Source organism: Cherax quadricarinatus, chromosome 23 (genome assembly GCF_038502225.1).
Source record: "Cherax quadricarinatus isolate ZL_2023a chromosome 23, ASM3850222v1, whole genome shotgun sequence".
Taxonomy (NCBI): Eukaryota; Metazoa; Arthropoda; class Malacostraca; order Decapoda; family Parastacidae; genus Cherax; species Cherax quadricarinatus.
The window spans coordinates 26,747,768-26,763,347 of NC_091314.1; the positions used below are offsets into that span (position 1 = coordinate 26,747,768).

The 15,580-nt window shown below is 40.3% G+C and overlaps 1 protein-coding gene across 1 annotated transcript in view; it reads right to left on the reverse strand.

Annotated features, from left to right (window-relative positions):
* The window catches only part of LOC128685567 (pescadillo homolog), an 86,541-nt gene that overhangs the window by 20,918 nt on the left and 50,043 nt on the right, over positions 1-15,580 (reverse strand). Inside the window, exons 7-8 of the mRNA XM_070088031.1 lie at positions 13,808-13,957; positions 12,411-12,520 (exon numbers count right to left, since the gene is read on the reverse strand). Coding sequence (XP_069944132.1) covers positions 12,411-12,520; positions 13,808-13,957 — 260 coding nt within the window. The remainder of the gene's footprint in view (positions 1-12,410; positions 12,521-13,807; positions 13,958-15,580) is intronic.

The following is a 15,580-nucleotide window of genomic DNA, read 5'->3' on the forward strand; positions in this document are numbered from 1 at the left end:
ACTAAATGCTGTTAAGAGTTTTTATGAGGATAGTGAGGCTCAGGTTAGGGTGTGTAGAAGAGAGGGAGAATACTTCTCGGTAAAAGTAGGTCTTAGACAGGGATGTGTAATGTCACCATGGTTGTTTAATATATTTATAGATAGGGTTGTAAAAGAAGTAAATGCTAGGGTGTTCGGGAGAGGGGTGGGATTAAATTATGGGGAATCAAATTCAAAATGGGAATTGACACAGTTACTTTTTGCTGATGATACTGTGCTTATGGGAGATTCTAAAGAAAAATTGCAAAGGTTAGTGGATGAGTTTGGGAATGTGTGTAAAGGTAGAAAGTTGAAAGTGAACATAGAAAAGAGTAAGGTGATGAGAGTATCAAATGATTTAGATAAAGAAAAATTGGATATCAAATTGGGAAGGAGGAGTATGGAAGAAGTGAATGTTTTCAGATACTTGGGAGTTGACGTGTCGGCGGATGGATTTATGAAGGATGAGGTTAATCATAGAATTGATGAGGGGAAAAAAGGTGAGTGGTGCGTTGAGGTATATGTGGAGTCAATAAACGTTATCTATGGAGGCAAAGAAAGGAATGTATGAAAGTATAGTAGTACCAACACTCTTATATGGATGTGAAGCTTGGGTGGTAAATGCAGCAGCGAGGAGACGGTTGGAGGCAGTGGAGATGTCCTGTCTAAGGGCAATGTGTGGTGTAAATATTATGCAGAAAATTCGGAGTGTGGAAATTAGGAGAAGGTGTGGAGTTAATAAAAGCATTAGTCAGAGAGCAGAAGAGGGGTTGTTGAGGTGGTTTGGTCATTTAGAGAGAATGGATCAAAGTAGAATGACATGGAAAGCATATAAATCTCTAGGGGAAGGAAAGAGGGGTAGGGGTCGTCCTCGAAAGGGTTGGAGAGAGGGGGTAAAGGAGGTTTTGTGAGCGAGGGGCTTGGACTTCCAGCAAGCGTGCGTGAGCGTGTTAGATAGGAGTGAATGGAGACGAATGATACTTGGGACCTGACGATCTGTTGGAGTGTGAGCAGGGTAATATTTAATGAAGGGATTCAGGGAAACCGGTTATTTTCATATAGTCGGACTCGAGTCCTGGAAATGGGAAGTACAATGCCTGCACTTTAAAGGAGGGGTTTGGGATATTGGCAGTTTGGAGGGATATGTTGTGTATCTTTATATGTATATGCTTCGAAACTGTTGTATTCTGAGCACCTCTGCAAAAACAGTGATAATGTGTGAGTGTGGTGAAAGTGTTGAATGATGATGAAAGTATTTTCTTTTTGGGGATTTTCTTTCTTTTTTGGGTCACCCTGCCTCGGTGGGAGACGGCCGACTTATTGAAAAAAAAAAAAAAAAAGTTATGTAAACCCACAAATGAATAAATGCAAAACTAAATTTGAGAGGAAATACAGTAGGGGCCCGCTTTATGGCATTCCACTAATATGGACATTTCAAATTATGACCAAAACTCGCTATACGGCTCCCCCCACCCGACTTTCTAATACTGTCACCACGCCCCACCTGGTTTAACATTCTCCGTGAGCTCTGCATCTCTCCATTATATCAGGAAACTTTCCAAAATTTCAGGTGTTTTAACCCTTTCAGGGTCCCCAGGCCCTCTCAGAGACTTGTTCTCAGGGTTGCCAAAATTAAAAAAAAAAAAAAAAAAAAAAAAAAAAAAAAAAAAAAAAAAAAAAAAAAAAAAATCTTATGAAAATAGTTTTTTTTTTCCTAAACATTATAGGCTAAACAAAAAAGTTTTACCATCAATACTTACCAAGATATGGAGGCGTGAAGTTAACAGAAAATGCCCGGTATATGGTAACATTGCCAACTGCTGTCACCCAGTATTACTTTATTTTGTTTTTTAGGTACTATTTTCTATGATTTTTTTTAATTTTTTTTTTTTCCAAGTAACTTTTATGGCCTGTGAGACCAATATGAGCACTATTTTATAAGTTTTTCTCTTTATTTACTATACACTAACTGCACAAACACTGTTGTCCTTATATTGTTTATAATTGTTTACACACACAAATGATATAAAATGCTGTTTATTACTATTTTTCTATATTTTATATACACATATACAGTCACAGGGAATGTTTCTAGAAGTTCTGCAGCCTGTGGAAGTTCTTGAAACATGGTGCTATGCACAGTGGTGTTTTACACTCCTCACAAATAAAATGAGTGTCTTTGCGTTGTTGTGGGGTTTTTTTTTGTATGTGCACAGACGTAACACCTCTTCTGAGCCTTTTTCTTGAAAGCAGTAGCAGGCAGTTTTACTAGGAAGTGATCACCATGCTTCAGACGAGAAGGTAGTTGTTGATAATTTGGTGGGCAGTCTATTGCAGGTGTTGTTCCTTGGTACTTGAATACTATTTGTCTGATGACAGACAAACAGAATTCGCCATATGGTGGTTTGTTTCTGGTCCTTATCTTATACATGTTACGTATAAGCATTGAGCATGGAAATGTCCAGAATATGTAAAAAGAGTTTTATGTACCACTTATAACTCTTGCAAACACAATCAGCAAACCCAATCTGTATGCCACATTTGTTCACTGAGCGCATATTGAGGGCATAATCAATCACAGCTACAGGTTTTAGAATGGGTTCTTTGCTCTCTCTATGCTGCCTGCCAGTGTTTGTCATTTTGTTAGGGTGAACTGATGACAACAGTGTGACATCTCGTTTGTCATGCCACTGAAATGCCATAATGTCATTGGCAGCAAATGCCTGCACCTTACCTCTACGAGTGCCAGCATCAAACCTGGGCATATGTTTACGATTTGCACGCACTGTGCCACACACACACATCAGTCATGTTCACTCGCATAAAATCACTGAGTGAGGGGTTTGTGTACCAGTTATCAGTATATAATATATGCCCCTTACCAAGGTATGGTTATGCCCCTTACCAAGGTATGGTTCTATCATTGTTCTAACCACATCACCAGAGATGCCCAATAACTTCCTGGTATTTTGCAATGTATAACTTCCAGTGTACACAATAATATCCAATACCAGACCACTATAACAATCACAAAGCACAAACAACTTTATACCAAAGCGTTTCCTCTTGCTTGGTATGTACTGCTTGAAAGAGAGTCTTCCTTTGAACAGAATCAAAGATTCATCAATTACACGCTTCCTGAAGGGATAAAAATACATACTGAATTTCTCTTTCAGATACACAAACACATTCCTAATCTTATATAACTGTCGTTTCTGTCAGGCCTGGTTTTGTCTGAGAAGTGAAGCATACGTAATAGTAGCACAAATCGATTCACTCCCATTATATCACTGAAACCTGGGATTGCAATCAGGCGGTCTGTTGACCAGTAGATCTACGTTTTTTTTTTTACATGTTTTCAAATGGGGAAAATCAAGGTCGGAGCGCTACGCATGTGAATGTAGATCTACGTTTAGACAGTTTAAGGGTTAAAGGAGGGGTTTGGGATATTGGCAGTTTGGAGGGATATGTTATATATTTTCATATATACTTCTAAACTTTTGTATCTGGGCGCCTCTGCAAAAGCAGTGATCGTGTATGAGTGAGGGGAACCCTGCCTCGGTGGGATACGGCTGGTCTGTTGAAAGAAAGAAGAGGGGAAAATGTTGAATGATAATGAAAGTATTTTCTTTTTGGGTCACCCTGCCTTGGTGGGAGACAGCCGACTTGTTGATAGAAAAAAAAAGTAATGAGTGAACTGTATATGCATTTTATTGCTCTGGGACGCTTTAAATGTCGTAGTATATTATTTGTGGTTGAGGTGGGGTGGGGGTGGCCTGGCCTGGTTACCATACCTACCACACCTGATTTCTTACAATAAATACAGTGGAACCTCTACTTACGAGTGCATCCACGTGCGAGTTTTTCCAGATACGAGCAGCTGCTCAGTCGATTTTTTGCTTCCAGACGCGAGCAAAATTTCCAGATGCAAGCGGGCCTCAAGGGAGGTTAATTGACACTGGTGAGGGGGCTCTAGCTCTTGAGCTAGGGAATTGGATCTCAGTTGTTTGTTGGACTATCTTACTGAAACTTGGGCAATGTATGATGAAAAGATGCTTCTTAATGTACACCAAAAATGAAAGAAATTGGACCATAAATAACGGAGTTCACTTGTCAGCCATTAGCCTCCCCTTAGCGGTATATTTTCGTATGGTTTTTATGGTTGTATTCTCGTTTTATTTGGTCTCATGTGATGGAATGGAAGATAGACTACAAAAGTAAATATGATGTTAATTGGTTTCACGATGAAAAGTACCTTGAAATTGAGCTCAAAATAGCAGACATCAGTGGTAGACATCATGAGGTAGCAGTGGCAGACAACATGAAGCAGTAGTGGCAGACAACATGAACCAACAGTGGTAGACATCATGAGGTAGCAGTGGCAGACAACATGAAGCAGTAGTGGCAGACAACATGAACCAACAGTGGTAGACATCATGACGTAGCAGTGGCAGACAACATGAAGCAGCAGTGGCAGACATCATGGGGTAACAGTGGCAGACAGTGGCAAAGTGTAGCATTAAGAGTGTAGCAATTAAGTGTAGCATTAAGAATGTAGCAATTAAGTGTAACAATTTAGTGAAGCATTAAGAGTGTAGCATTTATAAGTCACACTGACATTTCTGGGTTATCCTAGGTTCTCTACACATGTAGTCAGGAGCAGGAATGGCCACTGTGGTGGGCCTGTAAACCCCAACAACAACAATGGCAGCTGTCACCATCACAAGCCACATACATAATGACATGTATTTTATTCATTCTAGTGTATATATCATGTTTCTATGTTATTGATATTGTTTAGTATGTCATATTACATGAATTGTGATAGATAAATAAGTTGTAGGGAAATTATTATAGAATTTTCTCGTGCCTGGAATTCCACTGGAACGAATTAATTCCATTTCAATTAATTTAAATGAGGAAAATTGACTCTGCAAACGAGCAAATCCAGTTGTGAGCAAGGTCATGGAACGGATTAAACTTGTAAGTAGAGGTTCCACTGTACTACTCATATTGCCCTACAGTAAGACTACAAATATTTTAAGGTAAGTAATGAGTGTACTATATGTGTATTTTACTTTTTTTGTTGTTTTTTAATGCCTAGTTCTATTGCTAACTCCACTTTACAGCAATTTCCACTTTACGGCGGGAGCCCAGAACCCAACCTGACGTATAAGTGGGGCCCTACTGTAAATGCATGGATAAGGACTAAGATACTCTACTCAAGATATTTTCTGACTAACAATACTATAAGAAAATTGCAAGATTTAACAATCTGGATATAGTAGGGCCCCACTTATATAGCAGGTTAGGTTCCAGGCTACCGCCGTAAAGCAGAAATCACCGTAAAGTGGAACACCTTTTTTTCCCCCCTTATAAATGCATACAAATACTAGATAAGAAGTTTACACTAACATATATTAAGTTAGCAATAGAACTAGGCATCAAAAAACAATAAAAAAGTACAATACACACATAGTGCACTCATTACTTACCTTAAAATATTTGTAGTCTTAATCTAGGGTGAGACGAGTAGTATTTATTGTAAGAAATCAAGTGTGCTATGTATGGTAGTCAGCTGGGCTACCATACCAGGGCACCCCACCTACACATAATATTCTATTACATTTAAGCATCCCAGAGCGATAAAATGCATATACAGTTTACTCATTACTTACCTTAAAATATTTGTAGTCTTAATCTAGGGTGAGATGAGTACTATTTATTGTAAGAAATCAAGTGGTGTGTGTATGGTAGTCAGCCAGGCTACCATACCAGGCCATTCCACCCACACATACTATTCTATGATATTTGATATTTAAGCATCCCAGAGCGATAAAATGCACATACAGTTCACTCATTACTTACCTTAAAATATTTGTAGTCTTAATGTAGGGTCAGGGGTGAGTAAATGAGATAAAACAAATAAATGCAAGAGAGAGAGAGAGAGAGAATGAGTACATGAGGGAGGACAGGCGCAGAGTTATGTAAACAAACCAGGCGAACATAAGTTTTGTAAACAAACAAAGTGTACACGTCTGGTTTGTGTACAAGTTGTCTCTACATTGATACGGTAAAATAAATAAAGAATAACATTCCCATTCTCATGTAACACCATTTTTAGAAGAAATTACTTTTTTGGGTTATTCTAGGTTCTCAGTTCCCGGATAGACCTACAGGCGGCAGGTTGTGTAGCGGGCTAGCTGCAGGATTTTCAAGGATAGCTCCTGGTCAAAGAGGCTGACCAGGTCCCTACTTAACAGAACTCAGTGTGAATGCTTTGAGAAGATACCAGAGCAGTGAACGGACATCCCAGTGCATCGTTTCAGCTTAAATAGTTGAAGTGTTGTGCAGTTTCAGAGGATTTGGTGTTGTCGAGTCAGGACCAGTCAGCGCCTCCCCCCCTCTCCGCTGGGGGGAGGGGGAGGGCGTGTGTAGTAAACAGTGACCCTCTCATAACGCCTCACCCCTGCCCGTCTCCCCCGCCTCACCCACCCAACTCCCAGCGCCACCCCATCTGTAGAGGGTACTTCTCCCCTAACCCACGATGTCAGCGATGGCACTGCAGGGAGTGCCGGGCTCACAGGAACTTCCACTACAGGGACAGCATCGTGGAGTTCGACCGCGAGGCAGCTGTCAGGTGTGCCACAGGCAGTGTGTACTCAGTTCCTCAAGCTTCAACATCCGTGCACACGAGGGCCTGGGATCTTCAATCAACTTGGCGTCCACCAGGACGCTGACATGTCCCTAGGGGAGCTCTGCATCGGGCTGCTAACGGAGTCACTGGCTTCTTGGACCTCTTGGGGAGGGTCGATGGTGCTCGTGCAAGCAGCAGATCCCAGGGCAACTTGCTGCTGTTTGCAATGGCTGTCTACCGAGGAGAGACAGGCACCTAGCAACATCTGTTGTTGGGGCACTGGATGAATTCCCTATTATGTTTGTTAGCTGCTCATTACTCTGTAATTTGTCTATGATTGTAATCATGTGATAACGTGTTTATCATCCATTACCTTTGAAACTTGTCATGATTTTGACCAGCTCTACCTGGAGCTCATTACCTTTGTAAATTCTCATGATTAATGTGTTTATGATTCATTACCTTTGCAATTATTCATGAGTGTGACCAGCTCTACCTGGAGCTCATTACCTTTGTAACTTGGTCATGATTATGACCAGATCTAGTTCATTACCATTGTAACTTGCTCAGCTATCAAAACTTTGGAGTCCAGTCCCTGGACCAATTATGTACCTCTGTAATCTTTTGACTACCGCCCACAGGATGGGTATGGGGTGCATAATAAACATATTCAACTAACTCCTAGGTTCTCTACACATATGCTGTTATGTATGATAATCTATGTAACTGTATTTATGTATACCTGAATAAACTTACTTACATACATACAAAAGGAATAATTTTCTATAGTTACCCCAAGTAACACATTTTCTCTTATGTTAGACTAGAGAAAATGTTATTCTTGCTGTCACTTGTACAAGTTACCTGGCTATATTAACATTTAATGACTCGGTGATTATTATTATTATTTCTAATATGGCGTCATTTGTGCAAATCGTCTCACTACCACATCTCATATTTATGTTTATTTATTCTACTGTGGGGTGTATTTATCATCTTTATATGTTATGCATCGTATTTATTATGTAATTTTGAAAAAATATCATAGATGGATTAATGAAAATGTGTATATTAACGTAATATACGACATTTAAATGAGACTCGGTGATTATTATTATCATTACTAATATGACGTCTCGAGATATAAGACTTATACTCTTACTGATTTTAATGTGTACCAGCATGCCAGCACAGTAAGTAAGTTTATTTAGGTACAGGTATACATAAGTATAATTATCAGAGTATATATAAAATATGAAATAACATTTAAAAACACTTGAAATTTTGGAGTTTCCAGACATAATGGAGAGACTTAGTGCTTACGGATCTCACAGAGAATATAAACAAACCGGGTGGGGCGCGGTGACCGTATTAGAAAGTCAGGTTGGGGAGCCATATAGCGAATTTTGGTCATAATTTGAAATGACCATATTAGCGGAATGCCGTAAAGCGAAACGCCGTAAAGTGGGGCCCTACTGTACGTCCAACAAATAAAAATGAAGAATCCAGGAAGACCTCCCAGATTACTCACTGATCCTATAGGCTACAAATCGACAGTACCATAATCGAGGGCACCAAAATCTCTAGTCTGTACTCTCCTGAAGCTTTCCCTTAATAATCAAAATCTATTTTACCCTCATTTGGTTTCAATTTTCTATTTGGCATCCATGTCAGAATATCTAGCAAAGGAGAACTAAACCAGTTTTTGCATTTTCCACATTTAGAACCTGGATGTAGATGTAATGTCTGAGAAATGGTAACAGACAGAACCAAGTACAATATATGGTCACCAATTTGGGTGGGCGATACAATTTTTTTTTTTTTTCAACAAGTCGGCCATCTCCCACCGAGGCAGGGTGACTGAAAAAGAAAATAATTTCATCATCATTCAACACTTTCACCTCACTCATACATAATCACTGTCTTTGCAGAGGCAACCAGATACAACAGTTTAGAAGCATATATAAAGATACATAACATATCCCTCCAAACTCCTGCTCCTTTAACCTTTAAACTGTACAAATGTAGATCTACCTTTTTTCAACATTTGAAAGTATGTAAAAAAACGTATATGTTCTTTTCTTTTTTGTTTTTAAATTTGAAAACGTGTAAAAAAAAACTTTGATCTACTTTTTTTTGTTATATTTGAAAATATGTAAAAAAACGTAATCTACTTTTGGAGTACTACACATGTGAACGTAAATTTGTTTGGACAGTTTAAGGGTTCAAGTGCAGGCATTGTACTTCCCATTTCTACTAGTCAAGTCTGGCTATATAAAAATAACTGGTTTCCCTTAATCCCTTCACTAAATATTGCCCTGCTCATATTCCAACACCTCGTCAGGTCCCAAAAACCATCGTGTCCATTCACACCTATCTAACACACTCACGCCCACAAAACCTCCTTTACCCCCTCCCTCCAACCTTTTCGAGGACGACCCCTATCCCGCCTTCCTTCCCCTACAGATTTATACGCTCTCCATGTCATTCTACTTTGATCCATTCTCTCTAAATGATACAATTATTCTCAAAATTATTCAAATCTATTGGCTCCAGGAACTTGCATGAATAGATTTTTCTGTTGTGGATATTCAAACCAGTAGTTAAAATGGCCACACACAAGATAGCCCTATTCTCTGCAAAGGATTCAGTGGAAAAACCAAATTCATTAACAAAAAATCTATGCCATCAGTGCCAGGATGATACACAACTACAGTGGACCCTCGACCAACGCTGGCATCGTCTAACAATAAAATCGCCTAACGATGCTTTCGCCTTGAACACGTCGGCCTGTCCGTCCAGCCTGAGTGCCTCAGCTGCCCTGCCTTCAGCTAGTGTGCCATTATTTACAAACCAGGGCGGACAGTTCCACGCATATATGCGATACATTTTGTATTATTCCATTGTTTTTAGTGCTTGTAACTGCTAAATAAGTCACCATGGGCCCAAAGAAAGCTTCAAGTGCCAATCCTGTGGTAAAAAGGGTGAGAAATACTATCGTACCAATGTCAGCTGCTGCTGCACCACTGTCAGCTGCTGCTGCACCACCGTCACCTGCTGCTGTACCACGGTCAGCTGCTGCTGCACCACTGTCAGCTGCTGCTGCACCACCACCATTAGCTGCTGCTGCTGCTGTACTATGGTCAGCTGCTGCTGTACCATGGTCAGCTGCTGCACCACCGTCAGCTGCTGCTGCACCACCGTCAGCTGTTGCTGCACCACCGTCAGCTGCTGGTATAGCACTGTCAGCTGCTGCACCACTGTCAGCTGTTGCTGTGCCACCGTTAGCTGCTGCTGTACCACCGTCAGCTGTTGCTGCACCAACATCAGCTGCTGCTGCACCACCGTCAGCTGCTGCTGTACCATGGTTAGCTACTACTGGTGCTGCACCACAGTCAGCTGTTGCTGCACCACCATCAACTGCTGCTGCACCACTGTCAGCTGCTGCTGAACCATGGTAAGCTGTTGCTGCACAATCAGCCGCTGCTTTACCACCATCAGCTGCTGCTGCACCATCGTCAGCTATACTACTCGAAGTTGTGGAAAGTGTGTTGTTGGTGTGGCTTAATGAGAAACAATTAACCCCAGAGGGTTAGCCACCCAGGATAACCCAAGAAAGTCAATGCATCATCGAGGACTGTCTAACTTATTTATTTCCATTGGGGTCCTTAATCTTGTCCCCCAGGATGACCCACACCAGTTGCCTAACACCCAGGTGAACAGGAAAAAATGCCTGGAACTAGTGCTCATATTCGTGAATTTAAAGCCAGCAAAGGTTGGTTTGAGAGATTTAAGAATCATAGTGGCATACACAGTGTGATAAGGCGTGGCGAAGCTGAAAAATTCCAACCCCAACAAGTGTTCAATTGTGACGAAACAGGCCTGTTCTGGAAGAAAATGCCGAACAGGACCTACATTACTCAGGAGGAAAAGGCACTCCCAGGACACAAGCCTATGAAAGACAGGCTAACTCTGATGTTTTGTTGTAATGCTAGTGGGGATTGCAAAGTGAAGCCTTTACTCATGCATCACTGAAAATCCCAGTGTTCAAGAAAAACAGTGTCTCATCACACTCTTCAATAAAGGTAAGTGTCATTTTAGCATTTATTTATGTAGTTATTGTGCATGTCTCATTGTTTTCTTCGTAGGAAAAGGTATATTTCATGAAAAATTTTTTTGTTTTTTTAATACTTTTGGCTGTCTGGAACAGATTAATTGGATTTCCATTATTTCTTATGGGGAAAATTAATTCAGCTGATGATAAATTTGGCTAAGGGCAAGCTCTCTGGAACAGATTAATATCGTTGGTCGAGGGTCCACTGTATCAGTCTCCCAATTTGCTAATGACTATTGCTGCCACTTTCACCGTCATTTATCTCAAATAAAAAAAGGGGAAGGGGCTGCATACGTTTTTATCATATTTACTTCTCTTTTTGGCACGCAAGTCTTTTCATTATACAGCATTAGCCCTTTTCAAAGCATTTAAGAAAAAATATTGCTTTACCTATATTTCAGTACAATGTACCTATTTAAAGAAATGTTCCCATTCTCAGGTTCTGTACTTGGAAAAGGGGTTCCACAATTCAGGCTAGACAAAAGTGAAAGATAACAGTATATGGTGAGTGTTTCTTCATTATTAGGTCACCAAATATAAAGCAGAATGATTGAGTATTGTTGACATACAATACAGTATTTTTAAAAATTCATAAAATCATTTGATTCATAAGCTGCCATAGTCGAGTTACAATTCTTCAAAACAAATACAGCAAATAATACAATCCCAGAAAAGTACAATATACAGTAGAAGTATGCCAAAGAATCAGCATTGATGGGTTTACCGGGAGAGGATTTCAGGGGTCAATGCCCCCGCGGCCCGGTCTGAGACCAGGCCTCATGGTAGATCAGGGTCTGATCAACCAGTCTGTTACTGCTGGCTGCACGCAAGCTGACGTACGAACCACAGCCCAGTTGGTCAGGTGTACTGACTTTAGGTACCTGTCCAGTGCCCTCTTGAAGACATCCAGGGGTCTATTGGTAATCTCCCTTATGTATGTTGGGAGGCAACTGAACAGTCATGGGCCCTGGACACTTATTGTGTTGTCTCTCAGTGTACTTGTGGCACCCCTGCTTTTCATCGGGGGAATGCTGCATCTCCTGCCGAGTCTTTTGCTTTCATAGGGAGTGATTTTCGTGTGCAGGTTTGGTACTAATCCCTCCAGGACCTTCCAAATGTATATTATCATGTATCTCTCTTGCCTATGTTCGAGGGAATACAGATCAAAGACCTTCAACCATTCCCAGTGAGTATTGGTATTGGAAAAAAAAAAAATTAACTGAATAAATATCTTCCCATCCCTATTTTATACAGTTCACTTACAATTATTGAAACAGTTTCTTTGATATTAAGCATATCATTTCAGCTAGGATTAAATGCATCATAACAGTCATAAACATTGAAGCTAAATCTTTTGAATGCTACTGAATGTAGCATTATAGTTTACCTGACATTAAAATCAGATTACTACATATACCCAGCATCAAATTTGTTTAATGTTGCCACCAGAGCTATACTATGCTATAAAAAATCTACAATACAGTACACAAATACATATATAAGAGCAACAGTAAATATCCTCAGGCATTCATCAATTACTATACAAAATATAGTAAGGTTCTAAATAACATGAAAAAACATAGGTTACATAAACTCGATTATAAGGATAGGTCGGTAAAAATCTTGAAATTTAACCAATACCTTGATAAATATTTTTGTGTCTTCTGTGGTCTATCCACAATCTCATGTGTAATTGATTCATCTGTCACAGGGTACGTACTTCCTTCAGCAGTACTTTCATCCCAGGAAACCTGCCAAAAAGGAAGTGGTCTATTATTTAACATTACTATTCAATTATGTGTCATTTCAAGGAGACTCACAGAAGCATGATGTAGAATGCTAGTGCACAAAATTGCAGTGTAAATATTTAGCACATCCTCTTTTTTTTTTCTTTTAATGCGTCAGTCATTTCCCACCATGGAAATATGACCCAGAGAAAGGGGAACACTTTCACCATCATTCACACTATGACTGTCTTGCCAGAGACGTGCAGATACAACAGTTTAGATGTCACTCTAAACAGCAAATATCCCAAACCACTCCTTTGAAGTGTAGGGACTGTACTTCCCACCTCCAGGACTCAAGTCCAGCCAACCTGTTCCTCTGAATCCCTTCACAAAATGTTGCCCTGCTCACACTCTCAACAGCTCATCAAGTCCCAGAAACCATTCGTCTCTACTCACTCCACTTTTTATTTTTAACAAGTCAGCCATCTCCCACCGAGGCAAGGTGACCCAAAAAGAAAAACCTTTCATCATCATTCAACACTTTCACCATCACTCATACATAATCACTGTCTTTGCAGAGGCACTCAGATACGACAGTTTAGATGTCCCTCCAAACTGCCAATATCCCATACCCTTCCTTTTAAGTGCAGGCACTGTACTTCCCATTTCCAGGATTCAAGCTGGCTAACCTGGAGTAAGCAGCACAGCAAGAAACTCCTTCCTGATAAAGCATGTGCAAAAGGTTCAAAGGTTTGCACAAAGACTTATCCTGGAGCTCAGATTAATGTAATACCTAGAAAAATTCCATGAACTGACCCTGTTGACCCTAGAAGAAAGGAGAATAGGGGGAAAGAACTTGATAACCAAATCCTGGAGTAAACTGGCTGGAAAAACAAAGACAAACTGTTCAAAGGGAACCAGGAATTGAGGAACAAAGATGGAAGCAAAACACACAGATTATCCACAGGGACATCTCAAAATATTTCTTTAGTAGTCTCAGGCTGATTCAAATTTGATTGAATAGGATGAGGTGGTGGGGAAGATTTTAAGGGTAGGTACGATAAGAGCTTCAGGCAGATCGAGTCCAGTAGGTGCCAGCTATGCCAACCATAATGGTGGAGTCAGCAGCAGTATCTCAACACCCTCAAAACACAGCAATCTTGCTAGAGTACAAAATATATAAGAAGATTCCAATTCACACTCATATGGCAGGACAATAGCACTGTACCTCCAAGGGTGGTTACTGATAATCAACCTACTACCCAGTCACAGAATAAATTTGGGCTGGTAACGTAGTAATAATTAACATACTTGTCCCTGGCATGCTCTGATGACAAAAGTAAGAGACTCCAGGTTTGTTTCACGATTTAAGAAGAACTTCAGACCCTTGAACAGACACTGCTGCTTTTTCTTCTTTAATGCCTCCTCTCTTGCTGCCTGCAGCTGATCTGTATCCTCATCCTGCAATAAGTTATTTAATTTACAATTAATTCCTTTTGCCAAATCCCTTGACACACTTGTAACCTACTGCCTACTGGATAGGTATATCTGCATTTGTTAGGTAAAAGGACACAAGTGCAACTAACACGACATTTTATTGTGGCAACATTTCGCTCTCAATATAGGGACACAGAAGGTACATAAAGGTATAGAGAGGGGTGCAAAGCATAATATAATCATACTACTACTACTACCTACAATGATTATATTATGCTTTGCATCTCACTCTGTACCTATATATACCCTCTGTGTCTCTGTATTGTTTGTAACAGCTTGAGAAAGCTCCTGGAGAGTGAAACATTGCCACAATAAAGTGACACATTAGCTGTACCTGTGTCCTTTTACCTAACATATTGTTGGTAATTTTACCAACAATCTGTATTTGTAATTAGTGTATTCATTGCATTCTTGAAGCTTTGAAGAAATTACCAAAAACATTACCATTACAGTGGTCCCCCTGCTTTTCGTAGTTCCTGGCAATCGTAAATTTCGCCAATCATAGGGGTATTTTCGTATGAACATGGACTCGCTTTTCATAGGTTGACTCACGAGTCATATCATCCGGGACGTGTACCCATGGCGTGAGCCGGGGCGGCAGCCAGTCTGGCATTGTTTACCAGTGAGCGAAGGTCCCCTCACGTGCTCCAGCGAAATATTTCATAATATTCCACATATTTTAGTGCTTGCAAGTACTAAATAAGTTACCATGGCTCCAAAGAAAGCTCCTAGTGCCAAGTCTGTGGTAAAGAAGGTGAGAAATACGATTGAATTTAAGAAAACCATCATTGAACAATATGAAAGTGGTACAAGTATGGCCGAACTGTCCAGGATGTATAAGAAACCCTACACAACCTTATGTTCCATAGTGGCCAAGAAAAAGGAAATCAAGGATGCTGTTGTTGCAAAGGGGGTAAATATGCTGACAAAAATGAGATCACCAGTACTCGAAGAGGTTGAGAAGTTATTATTGGTGTGGATAAATGAGAAACAATTAGCAGGAGATACTCTTATGACTTCGATTATTTGTGAAAAGGCTAGGCAGTTGCATGAAGATTTGGTAAAGAAATTGCCTGCAAATAGTGGTGATGTGGGTGAATTTAAGGCCAGCAAAGGCTGGTTTGATAGATTTAAGAACCGTACTGGCATACACAGTGTGGTAAGGCATGGTGAGGCTGCCAGTTCGCACCACAGGGCGGCTGAAAAATATGTGCATGAATTCCAGGAGTACATAGAGGCTGAAGGACTGAAACCTGAACAAGTGTTCAATTGTGATGAAACAGGCCTCTTTTGGAAGAAAATGCCAAAGAGGACCTTCATTACACAAGAGGAAAAGGCAATGCCAGGACACAAGCCTATGAAAGACAGGCTGACGCTAATGTTCTGTGCTAATGCTAGTGGGGATTTCAAAGTGAAGCCATTACTAGTGTACCATTCTGAAAATCCCAGAGTGTTCAGGAAAAACAATGTTATGAAGAGTAAATTGTGTGTGTTTTGGAAATCTAATAGTAAGGCATGGGTCACGAGGGAAATTTTCGTTGGTTGAGTGGTTCAATGAAGTGTTTGGCCCTAGTGTGAAGGAGTATC